General features: G+C 35.9%; 1 protein-coding gene across 18 annotated transcripts in view; it reads right to left on the bottom strand.

Annotated features, from left to right (window-relative positions):
- Positions 1–239: 239 nt before the first annotated feature.
- Positions 240–24,780, bottom strand: part of MIPOL1 (mirror-image polydactyly 1) — a 567,089-nt gene continuing 542,548 nt past the window's right edge. For all 18 annotated transcript variants that reach the window (XM_069082287.1, XM_069082288.1, XM_069082277.1 and 15 more), the window contains one exon: positions 240–9,278. In XM_069082287.1, the coding sequence (XP_068938388.1) occupies positions 9,212–9,278 (67 nt within the window). In that variant the 3' untranslated portion in view covers positions 240–9,211. The remainder of the gene's footprint in view (positions 9,279–24,780) is intronic.

Here is a 24,780-nt window from a genome sequence, read left to right as displayed (position 1 = left end):
GTCTATGAAAAGACTTGACTAGGCTATGAACTTTTCAACTTTTTTTGATGTCATTTTACAAAACTACATTGTTAGGTATTAGCTTCAGGCTGAATTAGTAACGACTAAAAGGTATCTACTTTTCTATTAAAAGAAGGTCCCTAATTGTTAATTAGTGAAAGCACAGGGCAGATTCACTATGAATAGAATTATGGTACTCAAAAGCATAAACAATATTCTTATCCTGAAACATTATGCTATTTTTGTATTTTACCGTGGTGTGAGATTACAAGATTGCAAATAACTGAGAGATCTTAGAAGAAAATGCATGGCCCATAATGGGTTTGTAATTTATGCATGCAACTATTATGCTTTAAAGAAACAGTGAAACAACTCTGTAACAGTGATTACATTGATCAAAATTTTTGCTTCTATTTAATTGAAATTATCGTCTTCTAGGGAGCAGATCTGGCTTCATGTTTATCTTTCCCAACTAAACTAAATATACTCTATGGCTCAATTTCCTCAGAGAAAACAAAGATTATTTTTGGGAAAAGGGGGAAAATTCATTTTTCCTTCACTGTTTTGAATTAGAGAAAAAACAAACAAAAAACCTTGTAGAATACATCTCACTGTTATTATTTATATCTTTATAAAGAATTTTTTTTAACCTTATAAGGTGAAAGTGAGCTCTAACTTCTACATAAGATTAGGCTGAGTGTTGTTTGAAGCAATTACACAATGAAACTTATTAAGAATGAAATGAAGATGAACTTGAACAATAATCAAATATATAATGCATTTAGTTCTAATGAAAAAGTGCGCCTACACCTGAAAGATATTTATTTGCCTGTAGGATAAGATGGCTATTATATATGTATATATGTGTGTGTGTGTGTATGTGTGTATACATATATACATATATTGTATGGTCAATGCATGGAGTTCATTTGTCAGACCAATATGTATAGTGTGTATGTACATACATACCTATATATCTAGGACATGAATGAATGAATAATGGATAATGACTTGGGTGCAGAATTGAATGGGAGGAGAGTGGGTTAGACTGCCTCAGCATTCTTCAAGTGACATTGTATGGCTCTGAGTCATGTAATATAAAAGTCTCCAAAGAATTCAAGATCAATCACAAGGAAGTGGAGAGGTGTATGGTGTACATACACAGGTTGTAACACATTACAAATAAATAATTTACAAGAAAAAGCAGAGAAAAGGCTTTTATCAGAGAAATATATTAATAGGAAAAAAAAGGAAGGCCAGTCACAAAGATAGTGTCAAGGTTAACTAATAGATATTCCATATGCTCCATTGGACTATATAAAATGATGATAATGTGAGGAAGGACCCTCATAAATTGCTTGGACCTCTTTGGTAGATTTATGGGAGATCATGGACAAGACTCACATATGTGTGTTCCCTCCACACATACCCAACCTTCCACAATCAATTCAACTTTTCTTTTGGAGAAGACACTTAAGTGTTTTATAATAAATATTTAGGCAGACATCGATTCTGTTTAAAAAAAAATCCTTTTTGTAAGGCCAGACTAAAATATTGAGTGATATGCTAGAAAAAAAGTACATTAATAAGAGTACCCCCACCATAAGAAAGTGTGAAATGTTAATAATTTCTGTTTATCCTGAGTGTGTATATAAGTATTATGTATAAATACTAAAAGGGCCTTATTTTTTTTAACAGTAAGAGATTTTCTCTCTTGGGGCTGTTTCTTTTCTTGGGAATTATTCTCTCCCCACTGCACCCTCGCACCTTTCTTCCTACCTTCTGAGGGTTAAGAAGTCCAGAAACTATCTTGCTTTTTCAACCTAACCAGGAGTTTCTATGCATACTAGCAAGAGGGGTCTGTTAGGCTCTGGGAAAGATTGTTTATTGGTAGTAATACCCAGTGAAGAGATATCTACTGGAATATAGAAACTATTTCATTTACATTCCAAATGGATTCTGAAGCATTATGGTATTTTAAAGGCACAGGAAAATTTTATAATAATTCCATTGTAAGGTATATTGACACTTCAAGGCCCTTTTGATATGGATAAGAAAACATTTTGGTGTAAATGAAAATATTTATGTTAAGTGTCAAAGTATATAACACATTTAAATTGTTTTCAATAAGTAGCATTTATATAGTGCATATTATGTGCCAGAAACAGTGCTAAGTGCTTTACAAATATCTCATCTGAGGTAATAGAATATTTTGATGCATAAAAGGAGTAAAAAGACTGTTTCAATAAAAACTTAATACATGTATAAAGAAATACAGTTTGAAGATGATATTTGAGCAGTTTTGGACAAGAGATGAATTGTGATGTTAATATAAAGACTCAATTCTACTTGTGCACAGTGTAGAATGATGTCTTTCATCATTCAGATGAATGATGCCTTTCAACATTCAGAAGCAGAGAAATATATTTTATTCATTGAAAAGTGGAAACAAAATTTCAAGGACACCAAAGCAATGGACAGAGTATGTTGAAACCTTTAGAGCTAGAAAGTATTATAATGCCCCAGCTCATTTGCCTATATGTTTTGTTGACTATAGCAGGTAAAACTAAAAAATATAATAATTTGGAGACCCAGATATGATTTTAAAAGCATTATACATTTGATGGGGTAAATTTAGGAAAGTTATTACTTTTTAAGTAAAAAATGAGGCACTGAGAATCAGAAAAGTTCTCATTTAGGATACCAAGGTAGATCAAAACTAGGTATAGGAACCTGAGATGCACTAAAGATACAGCAATGGGGTTGGAAGCTGCTCTTCTGGAGTTGTGACGGAAGCAGTCAGCTAACAGAAGGCTTCAGCTCAGTGGTTCTTAATTGGTAGCAGAAAGAATTTACTTCATTGGCTAAGAGCTTCAATGACAGATATCATACTCTACTACTACCTAGAGTTGGGAAAAGGCAAAGCTTCTCATAAGGGCCTGTAGATTTCTTTTGCCACTTTGAGAAAGAAATGCACAGGGGACTTAGTCATTGCTTCAGTATCTGGGTAAGCTTGCTAGGTTTGTTTTCTGGCTGAGGCATGGTTTTCTGAATCAGCTTGAGTCAGGTTATGATCTTCATTCATGCTGGACAAAACACTAAGTGTGAGTGAATACCTGGCTGCTTTGGTTTGTATAGCCTAGTGATAGATTGCTTAGCTTTGCATTTTTACAGCCTAAAATGCAACTGCTATTTACATTAAGAGGTAACGTTTTCTAAACATATTTTAGAGTGTAATTATAAATCCACAGAGTTGCTATTTTTGAATAGAGAATAGAAGATTTGCCTTGCTGAAGACTGCAAAGGATCAACAATCAAGCTATGAGAAAATAGCAGTTTTGTATGGTGCAAATACAGCTGAATGAACTAATGACATTAAAGCCAATCCAGAATTGTTTATTCTAAGCAAATGAGTTTTCCTCCCTCATGTGTTTTCCTGAGGGGTTCCTAACAAGTGTGTGCCCATTCTTCCTCAGATAAACTGAGTATATTGGTGAAAGAGTGAGATATGGGTTAATATGTGCACTGTGATGCATTCTTTTTAAATTTATTTTAATAAATAAAAATTTAATAAAACTTCTTTTCTCTTTAAATTTTGAGTTCCAAATTCTCTCCCTCCCTCCCACTCTTTCCCCTGTCCACTTGTAGGCAAGCTGTCTATCAATTATACGTGTGAAATCATGCAAAACATATGTCTATATTAGCCACATTTCAAAGAAAAGCCAGACAACGTGAGAAAATTACACTTCCGTCTCCACTTAGAGTTCATAACTTCTCTCTCTGGAGGTGGACGGTATTTCTTCATCATAAGTCCTTTGGTTGGAATTGTCATAGATCCTTTCACAGCTGATCATCATTACAATAGAGGTCACACCATGTTGCTCCATCCCCCTTTTCATTTTGCTGGATTCTTGGTTGAAATCCTAGCTTCTTTGCCTTTCAGAATATCATATTCCAAGCCCTCTGACCCTTTAAGGTAGAAGCCCTAAATCTTGTGCAATCTTGACTATGGCTCCATGATATTTCAATTGTTTCTTTCTGACTGCTTGAAGTGTTTTCTCTTTGACTGGGATCTCTGGACTTTGGCTATAAAGTTCCTGGGAACTTTCATTTGGGGATCTATCTCAGGAAGTAATTGGTGGATTCTTTCCATTTCTATTTTACCCTCTGGATCTAAGATATTGGAGTAGTGTTCCTTGATATTTTCTTGAAATATGACCTCTAGGTTCCTTCTTTGATCAGGTAGTCAAATAATTCTTAAATTTTCTCTCTTTGCTATATTTTCCAGGTTAGTTGTTTTTCCAATGAGATGGTTCACATTTTATTCTATTTTTAATTATTTTGACTTCATTTTATTATTTCTTAATGTTTCGTAGGGTTATTTGCTTCTGCTTGCCCAATTATAATTTTTAAGGAACTATTTTCTTCAGTGAGATTTTGTACTTCTTTTTCCATTTGGTCAATTCTGCTTTTTAAGGAGTTCTTTTCTTTGGTGATTTTTTAAAACTTACTTTTCTCTTTGACCCAGTCTGCTTTTTAAGAAGTTTTTTTTTCCCTTTAGTGAATTTTTGTTAGTCCAATTCTGCTTTTTTAAGGTGTTATTTTTTTTAGTATTTTTTGTGCCTTTAAATTTTTTTATCATGATATTTCTCTTTTCACAATTATCTTGCACCACTCTCATTTCTTTTTCCAATGTTTCCTCTACCACTTTAATCTCTCTTTGACTCTTTGAAGAATTCTTTTTGGGGGTGGGGCAGGGGACAGGTAGGTGGCACAGTGAGTAGAGTACCAGCCTTGGAGTCAGAAGGACCTGAGTTCAAATCTGACATTAGACACTTGATACTTACTAGCTATGTGACCTTGGGCAAGTCACTTAACCCCAATTGTCTTGCCATCACCCTTCCAGAAGAAAAAGAGAAAAATAAAGAATTCTTGTTGGGATGGGGTCCAATTAGCATTTTTCTTTGAAGTTTTTTTTAGTTGCTCTTTTCACATTGTTGTCTTCTGAGTTTATGTCTTGGTTTTCCTTGCCACAAGAGTAGTTTTTTATACTTAAATTCCTTTTTGTTGCTGTCTTGCTCATTTTTCTAGTCTATTTCTTGGCTTTGAACTTTATATTACAGTTGGGCTCTGCTCACCTGGGGGTGGTGAGGCCTTGCCCCAAGCTTAAGTCATTTTTGTGCTGCTGTTTTTAGAGCTAGTTCTGGGGGTCTGCAAGTTTTTGGTACTTCCAAGGAATGTGATGCTGGGAGACTGTTCTCCTGAAATGCTCTCTGGTTTTTTTGTTTTGTTTTGTTTTGTTTTCTTCTGAGCACTTGTCTGCAACCCCCCCCCCCCCATCTTTTGGTTGAGAGCTCCTAAAGCTGCTGCTGCTGTGGCTCCTGTTGCTGTGGCCACACGTGTTGACTCCAGATAGACCTCCACCATGGTGTAACAGATTTCTCCTGCTAAGTGTTTAAGCTTTCTTAGACTGGGAAAAAAATCTACCCTGAATTTTTGTTGGCTCTGTTGTTCCAAAATTTGATTTAAGGCATTATTTTAAAGTTATTTGGATGGGAATATTGAGACAGTTCAGCTGGGTGGCTGCCACTTATCTCCCATTTTGGCTTCACCCTTGTGATTAATTTTTATATATTGATTTTAATATATTTTGATGGCAACTGATCATTATTATAAATTTATTAAATAGTATAAATAAATTCGACAGAGTACTTGGCTTAGAGTCAGGAATACTTGAATCCAAATCCTTCCTCAGATACTTACTAGCTGTGTGACTCTAGGCAAATCACTTAACCTATTTGCCTCAGTTTGCTCAGTTATAAAATAAGGATAATAATAGCACTTACCTAACAGGGTTGTTCTGAGAAACAAATGAGGTATTTGTAAAGTACTTAGCACAATGTCTAGCATATAGTAGATGATACATAAAATTCTTATTCCCTTCAATTCCCTTATTACTTTTGTATTTTTTGTTAAGAAAAAGGTTATGTATAAGATCTTGAAGACCCATTATCATTATTGACTGGCTATATAAATTTCATACACTACCTGGTTATATTACATTATGAGTATCTGGGTAAATGAATAGAAAATACAATGGATGGGGACTAAAGAGCTAGAGTGGCAAATAGGGAAAATGTATTTCCTCTCAATAGGGCCTTCCCTACTATCCCAAGGAAGGTACAGTGTAACTGTTTCATGATGGTCTATCTCTGGGAATTCATACCTGACTAGGTGAGGACATGTTGGAATGACTGAGTCAAATAAAGCATGAAAGGGAGTCACCATACTCCATGAAAGGGATCAGTGTTACAGTGGTGGGTAGCTACTTCATGTCATGTCACCACACCATAACTTTGCTCCATTTGGGTGGAGGTCTGTGTGGGTCGTTTATACCTACTGTACTCATTGATATTCACATACCTGTTTTGCAGCATTTAGCATTTTACAGATAATTCATTCTACCTTAAAGATATTTGAAGTTTCTGCCAACTTATTCTAACTGGGGTGTGTATGTGTGCAGAAATTTGGAGGGGCTGACTTGTAAAGTGATCTTTTCCTTCCATAAATCTTCTTCTAATACTTTGTCTAGATCTTTTTATTGTCCTTATATCTTACCTGGTATCATGCTTATTTGTGATATGTTATACTCCCTAATTAGAGTGTAGGCTCTTTGAGGATAAAGACTGTGTAATTTTTCATCTTGGTCTCTACAGTGTATCAGGAGGCAGCTAGGTGGCGAAATAGATAGAGGAAGATCTGAGTTCAAATCTGGCCTCAGACACTTAGTAGCTGTGGGACCCTGAGCAAATCACTTAATGCACTAGAGAAGGAAATGGCAATTCACTCCAGTATCTTTGCCAGTATAGTACAATCATGAAGAGTTGAACATGACAGAATGACTGAACAACAACAAATGCACTTAATATGCTTATTGAACTGAATTTGTTGACTTAGATGGAAAAAAATCTGGCACTGCAAAGTCACTTGTCCAAAGCCGCAATGGTGAATTGAGGAAGAGAACCCTGGTCTTCATTATTAAATCAGTATTACAAATATAGTGAAAGTTCACAAAAGATATTGTTGGCACCTTTTTCTTGGCAATTATTTCTCCATTATGGTCACCTAGGCATAGAAAAAGATGCCTGAAGAAGAGTGAATTGTTTTCCATACTTTTCTGCAGTTTCTAAAACCCAAAGCAAACAAATCTGAGAAAAGTTTAATGTCCTTCCAGGAAGATGATGGTGGTGATTTGTGGGTGGGTGGGGGAGAGTGATGGGGATTCTACTTTCCTTCTGATTAAAAATAGATTTGGTAGGACTCATAAATGCATGTCATCTTCATTACTATGTTATGAGAGGAAATAAATTATTTAACTCTAAGCAAAACTGGTGTCATGTGGGGATTTATAAAATTTTGTCTCTTTACTTTATGCCCTTCTTTATAACTTAGAACAAAGTGCTATTGCTCTCCTGCATAATCATCTTGAGTGAATATGTAGCATTTGAGACCTAAATCACTAGAAATATTTCTGCTTGATATAATGGAGAGAGAAGAGCATTGCTGGTCTGGGAAAAGTTTTATTTCTTTCTGATTGAAGATCATATCTGGTTAGGATTGGCTTAATACCTATTAAAGAATAAGGCAGCAGGAGTAACATTATTTTAGAGCTCCAGGGAAATGGTCCTAATTACCATTTGGAAAAAAAAAAGGAATAAAGACAGACAAGGAAATACCTGTTTTTCTACTCTGTATTTCTGTATCCTATGAGAAACTTTTCAGAGAAGTTCAAATGATTTTTCTTCTATAGGACACAGAAGAGAATACAAGTTATACTGTCTTTTGATATTTTTTAAAATGTAGTTGGCGTATGAAAATTTCTTACATGCTTCTCACCGATTTATCCAAGTTGCCTTATTCCTGGTTAGCCACACTCATTTCCATCTCATCCCACATGACAAGTATCTATCTAGCCAAAGACAATGCCAATGGGTTTATTTGAAATTACATGAAGCTACTGCTATTCTTTGACAACCAGATTATCGGTTTCAAGAACTGAAAGAGATAACATGTGCAAACCAATTTGGAGAACATCTAGCACTATATAAACATGCACTATTATTATGTTTTTTTAAGAGAAATAATGGGTAATCCTAACTTTGCAAATTCACATTTAAGTTTAAAAAGATCTTTTTATTTTAATTTATCATGGTTTTATTAAACATTTCTCATTCCTTCTGCCAAATACAAAGAAAATCTAGTTAAATTAATAAAACGGTTACCTATCACATTCCATGGCCTAATGTATTTTAGGCCATGCAGATGTTTGCTAATTTGCATGAGACAGACAACAAAAATAATAGGAATGTTTTGCCTATATATATATATTTTTTTTGGTTGTTTGTTTGTTTTGGACCAAGTCTAGCTTATTCCTATCATTGCAATTCTTAATAATAACAGTAATGACAATATACAGACTTGAGAAGGCACACTAAAGATAGGACAATCCTCAAACATGATTCTTAAGACCCCCTTCTATATTTCTGTGTGAGTGTGTGACTAAAACATGATTCCTTCATGAATGTGACCTTAGTGATAGAACTCTTCATCTTTTGCACAACTGCCTCTTGGTGCATATGCTTAATTCCCTTTAATACTATCAAAGGTTATGTGTAAGCATGAGAAAAGACTGTATTCTTATGTCTACACAGTAATCATAGCTTCTTCTTAAATCTGTACTTTTTTCATTGATTCAGAAACATATTCAATATTAAAATATGCATGTATTTGAAATCTTGACCTAACATAGTGGATTTAGATTTGTACAATATTTGCCTTGCTAAGTTTTGATTCTAAAGCAGGCAGTATGGGAAGACACGTCCAGCTCAGCTGTACCATGTTTCTATGTTGGTTCCTTAGTACAGAAACACCTTAAAAGAAATTGGGACAAAAGAAATAGTTCTAAAGTATGCTCTAAGCCTTTAGCCACCCATTGGAAAAAGTCTGTGGTTAATACATTTGGATAAATAACCCAAACTCAGCAGCAAAGTGGTTAAACATTTGTGATTTGATTTTATCTCAGCTTGGTATGTCGTTGAAGTGTCCCACTTCTAACAACTGTTTGTTAAGTGAAGGCTTTAGTGTTTACACAGTGTTGAATGAAGCAGCCTGGTCACCAGATGTGATTGCTTCCCCAGACTGAAGCTTTCAATCAGATCACCGTCCTAATGGTCCCCGCTCCAACCTTCTTCCTCAGGACATCCACCAACCTTTCCAACCTGGAATGGGGGGAGGGAAATGAGGGAAGAAAAAGGGAATTAGTGTTAGGAATGTATTGGCTGAAAGGGCCAGTGTTTGCACTGGACCAAGCTGTCCTGGTGGTCATGTCAAGAAACAAAGCATTATTGTAAGAGAGACACACGGGTACAGAATGCCAACAACTTGAGAAAAAAATTAACTGATAGCCTAGATGAAAGCAGAAGTAGCTCAATTCTGCCTCTATCTCAAGAAATATCAAAGATTTCCATGACAAAGATTTCCACGGATACATTATAATATAACTGGCTATGCAGGAAGACAATTTGCAGATAACTCATTCTTTAATAATCATATATATTAAATGTAGACAGCTCCCTCATTAGTGTTTTGGCTATACTGTAGCACCGTTTAAGACAAATGTCCATTTTAGCACCCATGGAAACATTGGAAATCTTGCACCTGTTACTTAGCTCATAAGGTTCTTTGTATTTAGCATATTACATAGCAGTTCAATTGCTATAATACATTAACTTTTCTTCATTTAAAAATAGACAGTGATGGCAGAATGTGTATATTGGTGTGACAGGGAGTACAAAGAATCCAGTTCCATAACCTTTAAGTCCTGTCAACATGCAAACTGTATAAAATGATTTGTGAGTAATACAGTTATAATTCCCAGTGTAAATAAAACATTTTTATTCCAAACTGCTACCAAAAAGCTAGGAATCATACACATGTTCCTATAGTTTACAGTCAACAAAAACAAAAGATGTAGTCAGTTTATTAGATCATTCTTTAGACTTTATTTAGGCAACTCATTGGGAAGGCAATCATATTCTTCTGTACTCGATGGGAGCTTTCCTTGTCAAAAAGACTCTAGAATTAGTCTATTAATTAAATTTTTTTTTCTTTGGGAGAGAGAGGTTCTTTGCTAAAAGCATAACACCTAGACTCAAAATCCCTTTTGATGTTACACAGAGAAATCTTTCTTTAAAAGTGCAAAATTTGCCCAGAAGTTTTCATTTACACACATTTTTCCCCCTCCAGGACTTTCCTTGCAACACATTCCAGTTTGCTCCATGGTTTGTCTCCTTTTTACGGGATCCATGCATGGAGGTTCTTTCACAAATAAACACATAGCACAAAGCGAGACACTGAAGGAATGAAGGTATTCTCTGTACCACGTATGTTGGATTAGATCATGTGGATGTTTTTGGGGAGAATGAATCTAAGCCAATTGCTTATAACCCTGAAAATTAACTCAAAGTCAAATCAAGTAATTTATTTAAAAGCTTTGTTATGCCAAATAAAATGACTAAACTCTAAGCAGCAAAAGTCTTTGCTTTGAAGAACATAATGATAATCTTAAAGAAAAGCCCGTGTTATTTTTTGATATGCCTGATGAGTATCATACGAGTAACCTTAGAATTATTAAAGTAGCCTTCACAAATGGCAAACATAGCAGCAGCCTGGAGATTCGTTGGGAAATTCATTATATTCACAGATTAGGAAGCATTAGTTAGATTTCCCACCGAGATAAATCCAATGCTTTGCCTTTATACATCAGAAGGTATACACTTTGCATATTAGCACCCATATTACTATAAATATCTTACAATAGATAGTAAAACCTCCCTAATTAGGACTGATTGAGAAACAGGGAAGGGAGTAATATGAATGAAGTCTGAATATTTTAATATCTGTTCTGCCATTTTTACTACTTCTCAAAGAAAGTGCTAATCAAATGTTTTCAAACAGAGATCCTATTTTGTCTGCTTTAATAGTTATATGACACATAATTAATAGCACTACATAAAACATTAAAGGACTTTCCTTGCAACACATTCTAAAAGAAAAACAGTTAAAAAGTTTATTCCTTTAAATAGGTTAAATATATTCTGCTGAGACACTATATATATATATACATATATATATATATATATATATATACGATTAACTTGCATCAACAAATCCTACTATCATGGAGCAAAGTACTGGTCAGTTATTACAAATTCAGAATCAGAAGAGTCTTAATTAATAAAGTTTAACTAGATTGTACTTCCTTTGTTACTTCTTTCAGATTGACCCATATTATCTTGGGCTCTTTCTTAATCATTATAACGCCTTTCTCTTTAGAATAATCTTGCTGAGATAAGGGGTTAGTAAGAAGTATTTGTGTATCATGTTTTGCAGTGTCTGGTATTTCAACAACTACCAGAACAACAACATTCTCAATTTATCCTGGTTGAATGATTTGTGAAAATTTGATCTCAGAAATGAGAAAAATGTCAGTTGCTTAGCTTCATAAAACTGTACTGAAACACAATTAAGTTACTATCCCTGTGAGGGATGGAAGAGACCCAGACAAACATGGTATGTGCCAACAGGAAGCTAAGTAGTTGTGACTCTACTGTCTATCCAAGTAGCTTACACGAGCAGCCTGCCAGGCCAGTTGGATTAAACAAATCATTAATATTTTTCTAAAAAGTGATATAGCTTTTGGGGCCTGTAGGTGGAACAGTGGATAGAGTACTGGCCCTGGAGTCTGGAGGACCTGAGTTCAAATTTGACCTCAAACACTTACTATTTGACTCTGGGCAAATCACTTTAACCCTGATTGCCCTTCCCTCCCCAATGATATAACTCCTTCCAAAAGGCTCCAAGTGTTTTATACATTACCTCACTATGATCTCCACAATTACCTCAGTGAGAAAGAAGGTCATACCTCTCATTTTAAAGGCAGGAAAATAGGCACAGAAAATTAACTTACATTGCCACTGTCACCTCATCAATAGGGGTACTTCCTCCAGTGGGGCAAACAATAACTTATCTATGCCTTCTTATCACGATCAGCTCTTATTCATGTCATTCCTTATATTCTCTACCCAACATATTGTGGGCATTCCTTGAGATTTCTTGACCTTATGTAGATACCAGTGGAGGAGGCAAACTATCCATTTTATCATGTCTTACTGTGATTACATGATCAGTCCATGTCTTTTTCTAGTTATACACTGATCTAATGGTCAATGTAATTTTTTTTTGTTAACTCATTTTTGCAGCCTTATTTTCGGAAGTGTGACTTTGTCTTAGGACCAGATTCTGTGTACTTCTGGAGGGAATGGTTGACCTTATTTGGAACTTATATGCATTATTTGGGATCCTGTCACTGCTTCCTTTAGGTATTGAGAACTATGTTCTTCAAGGATTTCAGCAGTAGTGCAGGTGAGGCACTTTTCAGTGCCCTAAGCACTGCCCTTCCTCTCAGAGCTTTATAAGCTCCCAATTCCAATTTGGGGTCTGGGTAACACAGCTGTAGGAAGGCACTCAGTCAGAGCTCCATTAGAGAGCTGCAGGTTCCAGTTCCTGTGTTAGAAAACTCCAGAGAGACAGAACAGCAGGTTTATCTCTGGTCTAAGCTATGAGTGGTTATTTCTGGTGGCATGCCCTCCCCAGTACCTGAAGGCCTCTAACTTGTCTCCCTGTGTTGCCTAGGCCTACAAAAAAGCCACTCACTGTAGTTTCTCTGTGGAGTTCTTGATTAATACTTGGTCCAGTGTTATATATAATGGGCTAGGCTGCTTACTCCTCCTACTCCATCATCTTCACCTGTCTCTCAACCCTTTAATTTTGTTCTTCTAGCACAGTCTCAAAGAGGAAGCCAAATACCTTGGGCCATGGAAATAATGAGGTTCATAGATTATTATTAAAATTTAAGGATAAGTTTAGGGTGAAATAACTTAGAAGCAAAAGCCACACTTTTCACAGAATCAGACTAGAACAGAAAGGAACTTGGGATCAAACTGTTAATAAAATATAGAAGAACTATTTTTTGTTCATTCATTCTAACCCTTTTCTCCTCTGACACTGCTGCCACCCTAGTGAAGGCCCTCATCATTCATGCCTGGACTACTAGTGGGTCTGTCTATCTCTACTCCAGTCCATATTCCATTCAGCCACCAAAGTGAAGATCTGACTACATCAACCCCCTACTCAATAAACTCCAGTGGCTTCTTGTCACCTCCAGGATCAAATACAAAACCCTCTATTTGGTGTTCAAAGTCCTTCATAACAACCTCACCTCCCTTAACTTTTCAGTCTTCTAAATCCTTACACCCTACCAGTGGACTCTTCTATTCAACGACACTGGCCTCTTTGTTTCATGAACAAGACACTCCATCTCAGTTCCAGGCATTTTCTGTTTGTCTCCCATGCCTGGAACGTTCTCTCATCTCTTCTCTACCTCCTGACTTGCCTGGCTTTAAGTCCCAACTTAAAGCCCATCTTCCTTAGGAAGCTTTTCCTAATCCCCCTTAATTCTAGTGCCTTTCCTTTGTAAATTATTTCCTCTTTATCCTATAGAATCTTGTTTATACTTAGTTGTTTGTTTGTTGTGTCTCCCATTAGACTATGAACTCCTCAAGGACAGGGACTATGTTCTGCCTTTCTTTACATCCCCAGTTCTTAGCACAGTATTTTAGGAAGCATTCTCAATAATGGATTGTTGGATCAAGGGTAATATTTTTCTTTTAGCATTTTATAATTTGTCAATTCCACCAGCAAAGAATGAGTATGAATTATCAAACATGTGGCTTGGGGGGAAAGTAAAATCATATTAAAATGTGAGTGGAAGATTTAGTAAAATATAATGTTAATAATGTGTTTTTTAAGTCAATATGTGGATCACAGTGATTCTTACATGTGGTTTAGTGGCCCCTGTTTCTGTTTGGGTATGATACCACTGCTCTACCACCTCATCATGACTAAATTTTGTTACTTTTAATTATTTTTGAAAAATGATAACTTTGAAGTGATATCTTCAAGTTTCTTTAATTTGTATCATTTCAAGTACTAGTGAGATTGAGCCTTTTTCAAAATGATTATTAATAATGTAAAGTTCCTATTTTTAAAATTACATCTACTTCCCATTGGACAAGCAACCTCTGGAAAAAAAACTGAAAAGCAGTTTGACAGAAATTAGGTTTAGATCATTAACTTATACCATATGTCATAATAAGCTTGAAATTGATATGTGACCTAAGTATTTTAAATCATATAATAAAATAGTAGAAGACGACTAAGTTAGTTACCTTTCATAACTATGATCTGGGGAGGATTCCTAATCAAATAAACTATAAAGACAATCACAAAGTTCAAATGGATAATTTGATTACACAAAATTAAAACAAAAATTTTGGCACAAACAAAACCAATGTGACAAAGGTAAGGGAAGTTTTTGATTGGGGAAAATCTTTGCATCAAAAATTTCAAAATATCTCTGGCAAGCATCTGATATTCAAGACATATAGAGAATATACAAATATGTAAGACCAAAAGTTATTCCCCAATGAATAAGTAGTTAAAGCATAGAACAATTGCAAACTATTAACAATCATATGAAAGGCTGATCCAATTTCAAATCAAAACAACTCTGATGTTTTACCTAAAAATCAGCAAATAAGAAATTACAACAAATGATGCAGATAACCAACATCGTAATACAATATTGGTGGAGTTGTGAATTGGTACAACCATTCTGAAAAATGATTTGTAATTATGCTAAGACAGTGACTAAAATGTCCATACTTTATCACCCAGAAATATCACTGGTAGACATGCCCCAAATGAAGGTGGTAACAAAAAGGAACATGTCATACACATAAGAATATTTATAGCAGCAATTTTTAAGTAGCAAGGAACTGGAAGCAAAACATATGGCCACTGATTGGAGAATGACTAAAACATGAATTTGATGAAGTAATATTACTGAAATGTATGAAATACATACACACACATACACATATGTATATGTATATGAGAATGGGAAGAGTTATATGAACTGATACAAAGTGAAGTAAGCAGAACCAGGAAAAGATCATTATATACAATAATTACAATTATGTAAATGGAAAGAATAACATAAATCAAACAAATGAAACTGAATGCTAAGAACATTTATTGAGAAAGTTTGGCCCAAAGAAGAGATATAAGAAAGCTCCTACTCTTCTTTGCAAAGGAAGGAGATTATGGATGGGAAATGCTACATATAATGTTGGACTTGACTGATGTGTTGGCTAGTTTTTTCTCTCTTTTTTCCTGTTATAAGTGATGGTTCTTGACGTGGGGGAGGGAAACAAATTTACAATCTTTATATCCCTTAACCATTTTCCTATTAAGGATTAGAAGTGTGATAAACACACACACACACAGACAAGTCTGATAAACACACACATTATATAGCTTTTAAAAATGTAGTTAAGCATATCTATCTTGGCAGTGTACTCTCCAATCCACTTGAAGTGATTATAGAGTATGTATCTTTGTAAGACAGAAGCATTTCCTATGGGACTCCTTGGTTCCTTGCCAGGCATGCAGTGAACTCTTCTGCTTCCATAATGAACAGAACTTCCTAATATTTGGTAACTGAGAGTGAGGAAGAATTTTATCGGAGAAATTTTCCTTCCTAATAGCCATTAAGAGTGAGGCTCTACTTTTTTGGGTTTTTTTTTCTGCAAGATAACATTTTCTACTGGGGGGGGGGGAACAGGGTTCTTAAAGTCACAAATTAAAGTAGATTAATTTCTTAAAGATTTATTGTTTATAGTCTCTTGATTAAAAATAACTGGGAGTGGGGTGGCCAGGTGGCATAGTGAGTAAGAGCACCAGCCCCAGAGTTGGGATGACCTGGGATCGAATCTGGGCTCTGATACTTAGTACCACACTGAGAAATAACTGGCCGTGTAACCTTGAGCAAGTTACTTAACCCCAATTGCTTAAAAAAAAATAACTGGGAGTGACAAAGAATTAACATCTTAAATATTCTCCTGAAATCATTAGTTATTCCCTTATTACTGACTAAAACTCTTTATCCTCAAGAGATACAATGAAAAGAAGTTTGAAGTATAAATCTTCTTCATGACCTTACCCTTTGACCCATTTATAGCTTTAAAGTTGCATGAATTTGTTACTGGATATTTGTTTAGATAGACTACTGAACTTTTTTATGAGCAACAAAGCTTCATTTTTCTAACATGAGGAATTTGACAGGTAATACAAATCTATGTATAGTCAGCTGAGCTTGAGGGTTTACAATGCATACTTAACATTGCCATGGTAAAAGATTTGGAGTCTTATTGATGATAAGTCTTTTCATATTTGGTTAGACTGGTTCTTAAAGAGAAGATACAGTTTCTTTCTGGCACTTTCTGAATGTTTTTCCAACCTGATATAACTTACCAGAGCTCAAGAACTCAGGAATACCTCAACACTGAGATGAGGCATTACAGCAGAACCTGAAAAACCCATTTTCTTTTCTTTCCCTTTTTTGCTTTTTGGAGGGGGGAAGACAGGGCAATTAGGGTTAAGTAACTTGTCCAAAGTCACACAGCTTGTAAGTGTTAGGTGTCTGAGGCTGGATTTGAACTCAGGTCCTCCTGACTTCAGGGCTAGTGCTCTATTCACTGTGCCACCTAGCCGGCCCCATCATTTTCTTAATTCTAATAATTTTCCAGGGATGGAATACAATAGTGTTTGAAGAATGAGGTTTGTAGGTCACCCAAAGGACCAAATAACCCAGTGTAGAAGATTTATGTGATAATATAAATAAAAGTCATAGTGATGATAGAAAGTTGTAGATGAGTTGTAATCTTTCCCTTACATTGATAAAATTAGCAACTATCAAAGTATGGAGCAAACCATTAGGATAGATTTCATTTAAAAGTTACTCCTGAGATAACATTGCCAAAATGAAAAATAACTGTATCAAACCAAAGGCCTAAAACCACAAATGTTGAAAAAAAAAGTTTCTGAGTTTGGGATTTCATTAAGTTTACACAAAAGTGCCTATTTCAAATACACATATTTCCTGTGTGCTGGAAAGACCTAGAACAACGGATATACAGAGAAAATAGCAGTTTTGACCAAATTCCTTTTATATTTGAATTCTGATTTCCATGACACTGGCAATGTAATTTCTTATCTTTAATATCCATGTACTCCACAGCTAATACTTTTCAAGCACTACAGCAGAATTGAAATTAAATTATACATATCTTTCTTTTATGTATTAAAGCTTTTATATTAGGGATTAATGGGTCCTGTTCTCCCCAGTGGCTAAATCCCTCCATGGTAGTAAGTTAGATGCTTAGGGAAGCCCATTAACTCTTTCAGGGTACTACAGTACGACAGTGAACTACAGGAAGTAATTCTGGCATTCAGAAGAAACCAGTTCATCATTTCCTAAGGTCACAGAATATGGCACTGGATCAATCAATACTTTTAGACTTCTGTATTCTAGAGAATCTATAAAATTTAGCAGTAATGGGAATAAGAAATAATAGCTTGATTTTAGGTCATGCGACCAACAAGATGGCAGACTAGATTTTTTTCCCAAGTCACCATTAACTCTGAACCCACTCCTGTCTAGTCCCTTAAAGAGGAATTATGAGCCCAAAACAGAATTACAGCTGAATACACAGGCCAAAAAAAAAAGAGAAACCCCTAATAATATAAAAGCTTTGCCAAGTAACATTGAAAAATCTTAATCATTAAGTTGCTCAGTATCCATTTCTCATCAGCCTTCATGACATAAGACATACAAATCAGCAGAAGCTGTCCTTTGGGCTTCTGTCTGGGACCCACACTGGATCCTATTCTGTTCCAGATTCTGATGGTCTAACACATTCCCTGTACTTTACCAACTCAGAAGATATACACTAATTCTGTTCAGTCACATGGCAGGGAATGCATGTTGCCTTATACTTGGTTGGTCCTTAGGCCCACTCTTGTTGCATAGAGTCATTCTGGAACTCCCTATCCACCCTTTCCCAGTCCTGAAAAAAGGGCAGATATTGATTGAGTCCACCAGAAAAGGAAAGGATGAAAGCTAAGGGAAGAACTGGGGCATAGGATCATTGTTAGTGGCTATGCCATATGTGGAGAAAAAGTGACTGAAATACAGATGGGGTGATTTCTGTCTCCTGAGAAGATGCTTCCAGCAGGGACTGAAGGTGGCTCCCCCAAGTAGGAGGAGGCTAAGGCAGCTTTGCAGTCCATCACCATGTTTATATCCAAGAACAAAGAGGAAGAAAAAAGTGAGTGATGGGGGAACATAAGAAAAAAACCTAACACCAAAGATTTCGAGAGGAAAAAGACAATGAAAATTAGAGTGTCATGAACATGCACACACACACACACACACACACACACACACACACACACACAGGAACTTAAAACCAGAAGGAAGTATGAGTACTCAACACTCAAAGAGATTAAAAAGGTTTCTTAAATATTGCAAGACAAGGGAAAGTGAACCAATTTCTGTTAAATAGAGGAAGCTGGTGGCAGAGTGGATAGTGTGCTGGGCCTAGAGTCAGGAAGATCTGAGTTAAAATACAGTCCTAGTCATTTGTTAGCTATCACCCTGGGCAAGTCACTTAACTCTGTTTGTCTTAGTTTCCTTAACTATAAAGAAGGGATAATGAAAGCACTTACCTTGCAGGGTTGTTGTGTATCTAGCACAATGTCTGATACATAATGTTGTTGTTATTGCACAGTTATTTCCCATCATGTCTGACTCTTCATGATCGTTTTTGGGATTTTCTTGCAAAGATAATGGAGTGGTTCCTCATTTCCTTCTCCAACTTATTTTACAGATGAGGAAACTGAGTCAAACAGGACTAAGTGACTTGCCCAGGGTCACACAGGTAGTATCTGAGGACAGATTTTAACTCAGGTCTTCCTGATTCCAGGCCCAGCACTCTATTCATTGTACCATCTAGCTGCCCCTGGCACATAGTAGGTGCTATATAAATGCTTATTCTCTACCCCACCCCTGTCCTTCCTATGGAATCTTAAGAAAGCATGAGACAAGAACAAGAAATTCCAGAATGTTTAGAAGAAAACTGTAATTTATAGAAGAAATGAGAACTAAATGTCAAAATTTCTATCAAAGCAGAAAAAGAGGCTGAATTAGCACACTAGGAAAAAAAACAAATCCAGCATCAATCTTCTTTAGGGAATGAAAAAGAAAGAATAAGAGATTTGGAAAACAAAAATAATGAATCAGAGGAAAACCTGACAAAAACGAAGCAAGAGGCAATGTGAGTTGAGAGTTGAGTACTCAAATGTTTTCTTTGCAAGCCAAAATCATTGACCTTGAAGAAGGGGTACATAGAGATAACTTAAGGATAACAGAGCTCCCAGAACTTGACAAATTAAAAAACAAGCCCTGAACACTGTAATTTATGAAATAACCCAAGAAAACTGCCCTAAACTTCTGAATAGGGGTGGCTAGGTGGCGCAGTGAGTAAGAGCGCCAGCCCTGGAGCTGAGAGGACCCAGGATCGGTTCCGGCCTAGGTTCTAGCCTCAGATACTTAAAACCCCTCTCCCCCCCAAAAAAAACCTGGCCATGTATCCTTGAGCAAGTTACTTAACCCCAATTCCTTTAAAAAAAAATAAACTTCTGAATAAAGAAAACAAAGCACCAATAAAAGAATACACAGATTTCCCCCACACCAATCCAAACCTTATCCCCATAAAACTATGAGTAAAATTTCAAGACACAGGGTGGTTAAATCAAACAATTCTAATGGCAAACAAATTTTCCAAGTAGCTGGGAGAAAGACTGAATGTAAAGGAAAGGAAATTCAAGTAACACAAAACTATTCTGTACCCACTAGAATTCATAGAAATATATCCTGAAAAGCAAAGGAGGTGAAGATAAAACCCTATATGAGAAATCCTGAAAACCTGAGCATAATCATTAAATATAAAAGATGGACATTCATCAAAAGAGAGGTATGAGGCATTCCTGCAAAAAAAATAGATGTAGGCAAAAAAATTAATTTTCAAATATCCCAGACAAGAAAACACAAGAAAGATATATTACCAAGTAATTATATAAATATATTACATAAAAGTAAAATTTCCAAGGAAAAATTAGTAATAAAATAAATTATCCTGTTTGTAGAGAGGGTTTAAAGAAATAAAGAGAAAGACTGATATATGGAATTAAAAAACAAAGAGAGATCATCAATTGATAAAAAGCAAACAAGGTGATAAGTAGAATTTAAAGAAATGGGACAACAGTAGAAAAGCAAAACTAAAATACTATGGACTGTCCCATTACCCACTTACAGGTGAATCAATGTTATTTTGTGAGACAAAATTACAGAGTGGGAGTGTGTATAAATGGAGAGAATGGAAGTGGAGGGACAGTAAAGAATAGGAATGTATGTTAATCATTGCTACACTAAGTGTTCTTAGTAACCACTCAGTAAAGCTCCAGTCCCTCCATAGGGCATAAAAATGTCTCCTATAGAACCTGTAGCAGAAACAGTGCTACCAAATAGCAATGGCCAGGTGTAGCAGCAAGCACCCCAGCGTCCCCAAGGTGCCTGCTCACACAGGTTCTTGGATCTGCTTTGTTAAAGGAAAGCAACTCAAAATGGGTTAACAAGCTTACTTTAATCAGTCAGACATATATCGTTTACCTTGTTCAGGAGAAAAGGTCAGCACCCTGAACCTCAAAGTATACAGGTATAATTATCAAGACAGAAACATCAAGTAGACAGATTTCCAAACTGTCCAACCATTACATCCATACCCAGTCAACATCTGGGTTTCCACATTCTGGGTTTTTCAAAGCCGGGGGACTCTCAACAACGGCTTCCCAGAATTCAGATCAAATCACAGAACACTTCTCAAAGTGAGTCCCAAAACAAAGCTACACATCAGGGCTTATACAGCCTTCTCCTGGCTCAGAGAATGTAACAACCTTATTGACCCACTGGCCAATCAAAAAGTATCTACTGAAAAACAAGCCTCCCTCCCCAGGCTTCTGGTGCACTTTAGCCTAGGGGCAGGGAAGATCTTTAAAATTTACATTCGCATTACACCAGGACAGGTTGTAATGATAACTAACATTACTTCTTTTTAGGTTTCAACCCCTTTAATTCTCTTTAAGACATGTGAGTTATAGAGAAGATACTTAACTTAAGGGAGAGCACCTGGGGCTAATCCATCCCAAGGCCTGGAGAAATTCTACTGGCCCAGGCCCACCTAAACTCAAGACTGTACTAAGACTAATCAATTAAACAAAATAGCTGAGTCATGAGAGGTGGGAAGGAGAATATAGAAGAGGTATAGCTTGGGACCTAGGTTCCTTTAAAGGGCTAAGAGAGACCTAGGCATCTTCATTATCCTTCCTCCTTCTTTATCTTGTTTCACAGGAGACTGCAGAGTCTCCCTACAGAAGTATATCCATAAATCCCCATATCCATAAAACCCCCATAAAGGGGTATATCCACAAACATCATGAAACCATCAAAATGCTAGGCCCTCAAATTATCTCCCTCTTGAAGGGCCCCTTGATTAATCCTTGGACTTCTCTTGTTCTGAGGCTCTAATATATATCCAATTTCAAAATCCCAGTACTGACACTGATGGTCTGTCTTCCTTAACTCTGGTTTCTTCTTCCTTATGCTCTGTCATCATCTCTTCTGGTCTCTGCCTCAGTCTTACTTTTGGGGGACGGGGGAGATATGTGAGCCTTGTAACTTTCTTTTTCACTCAGGGGATGTTAAGTTCTACCTTCTCTTAGCAAGAAGAGGGGATGCAGTTGGATGAGAGAAGTGGGAGGAAAGAGAAATTGATATTGTGGAACTCAAAATGAGAGGTCTAAACTGGGTTTATTTAGAAAACCCTAAGGAATTAGTAAAGAAATTGAGATACTTAATAGCTCCAGTGAAGTTTCAGGCTAAAAAATAAATCCACAAAACCCAACAGCATTTCAGCATAATAAAATTCAGGAGAAAATAACAGAAAGGGAAAACTCACTTAAAACAGTTACCAAATGCATACTGTCAATTTACCAATGAATATGTGCATTGGTAGGCATGCTAGGAAGATTCATCTTTCTAAGTTCAAATCTGGCCTCAGATACTTACTAGCTGTGTGATCCTGTTTGTCATTTAACCCTGTTTGCTTCAGTTCCTCATTTGTCAAAAATGAGGAGGAGAAGGAAATGGCAAACTACTCCAGAATCTTTGCAAAGAAAACTCCAAAAGTGGTTGAGAAGAGTCAGACACAACTGAAATGGCTGAATAACAACAATCTACTTAACTATAATTAGGTGTTCATTAAAGAAAATAAAAAAATAGATAGTTATTAATTTGTCATGACTAGGTCATGCCAGTGCAGCATACCAAAAATGACAATAGTATTTAAATTAATTTACTCATTTAGGGACATATTAATCAAACTACAAAGAGGATGCTTTATAAAATTAGACAAAAATATAACAAAATTCATTTGGAAGGGCAAAAAAACCTAGAATAGGGGCGGCCAGGTAGCACAGAGAGTAAGAGCACTGGCTCCAGTGTTGGGATGACCTGGAGATCGAATCCAGGCTCAGACACTTACCATCCACCCAGAAACACCTGGCCGTGTAACCTTGAGCAAGTTACTTAAACCCAATTGCTTAAAAAAAAACTAGAATAGAGGGAAATGATGAAAACAACAGGAATGAAAGGAGAATAGTATTTCCAGAATTTTCTTCTTTTTGTTATTCTCTCTTACAAGGTATAGCTTCAGGTAGTAGTTAGGGGAGGGTAATGTAATAGTGAAGGCAATGTAAAAAAAAATATATATATATATATATATATCAATTAAATTTATTTTAAAAAAGAAACAATGCCTTTCATTTCTACTATGTAATCTTTTTAAAAAATTTCATATTTATTAATATAAATATAGTTTGCTGCGCAATTCTAGGGCAATTGGTTAACAGCTGAAGGTTATTTTTTTAGCCTAACTGCAAGAACAATTCACAGTAGAAGGCAAAGAGAATAACCTCAAGCCTACCCTCTGATGACAAAAGGATAAAAAGAAAATCCTCATGGATTTTTCAATGCCATATAAAGAATGATGCATGAATACTATAAACTCTTATCTTTTCACAGATTAGATTAGGCTTAGGCAATATAGTGGCCTTACATAACTGCTTCTGAAGGAATATTTTCTTATCCTAAATTTCTAAGAAATATATTTTCTGAATGAATAACTCAAATATTTCTCAGTCGTTTTTGGAAACACTTGTTTTTAACAGAATAATCTCAGCAAATTTTTGAGGGTTGAAACAAAATCAGTTTTCTAAAATTCTTAACTTTTATCAGATGGTGCTTTTAAGCTGCTTATACCTAGGCTCATACATAACTACGAACTAAATGTAGCTCCAATTTTATACAAACTAAATGACCATCATCTCAAAATAGGTTTGCTGCTTTGATCAATACTTCTTTGGAAATATATATCACTCTAGCTTTGCCTTTTGCTGTATTCTTGAGTGGGATACAGATGGAGACTTTAAAGGCAATCTTTCAAATTCAGAGTAAGTTTATGGATTCTGACTCTGAGTTCCAAAGTACATGGAAATAGAGGCCATTAACCTGGGTAAAGGAGCTCTATAACTTAAGTGTTCACAGTACCAGATAACTACTTACTTAGATGTGGTCCCATCATTACAACACTGAAGTGCCATTTGGGACAGAGAGGCCTTGAGAGTTTTCAGTAGGCAGAACACTGAATGCTCTTGCCAGCTTCTGCTCCTCAGTTTCTTGCCACTGAACAGCATTACTTAAGATATTGGTTCTCATCCTTAAGACTGTAATAAGAAACATTTTGGTGAAGCTGGTTTTCAGAAGTGAACCAGATGACCTCTGAATTGAGTTAGATCTGAGTATGGAAGAGTGGTCTGTAACTAATCATGAAATTCTATTATCCCACAGATGAGGCCAACCTCAGGTTAATTTATAGGTGAGGAAACTGGGGCTCAGAGAGATTATGACTTTCCCAAGGTCACAAAGCAGGGAGTGGTAGAACCAGGACTTAGGCCATGTGTCTTCTAGCTCTAAATCCAGCACTCTTTTCACTCCTTTATTCCATTTATCATAGAAAGTTCTTTTTTAAACTTGCTTATACTAGATTTATTTACAATTTTGATATGTACTAGAAAATTATTAACAAACATGAACACATTTATATACAAAGAGCAGAAAAAGAGGATTGCATATTAAACTATGAATATATTCCCTCAACTGACAAGCATTTAAGTTATAAAATTACAGCTTGTTATTTTAAATACATTTAATAGACTATAAATATAATGTATAAATATATTATATATTTATATGTATATTTAAGTATAAATTAAATTGAACATGGTAAATTCTTCTACACTTCACAATTACTATTGAGGGCACCACTCTCTGCCTAGGCTCACAACCTTCACATCCTCCTCCTCTCCTTTTGTTCATCCCACCTATCCAAACTATTCAACATTCAAACTGTTGTCAAGTCTTGTTATTTCTACCTTTACAGCATCTCTCCTTTCTTCACTCACATAGCTGACACCTTGGTGCGGATCCTTGTCACCTCAAGGCAGATTTTTGTAATAGCATTTGCCTCACTGCCTTGTCTCTCCCCACTCCATCCCACCCTCCACTCAGCTACCAAAATGATT

Source organism: Petaurus breviceps, unplaced genomic scaffold (assembly GCF_028583685.1).
Source record: "Petaurus breviceps papuanus isolate PSGF00001 unplaced genomic scaffold, PetGlider_PUasm1.0 164, whole genome shotgun sequence".
Taxonomy (NCBI): domain Eukaryota; kingdom Metazoa; phylum Chordata; class Mammalia; order Diprotodontia; family Petauridae; genus Petaurus; species Petaurus breviceps.
This window is presented reverse-complemented; position numbering and strand designations above follow the sequence as displayed.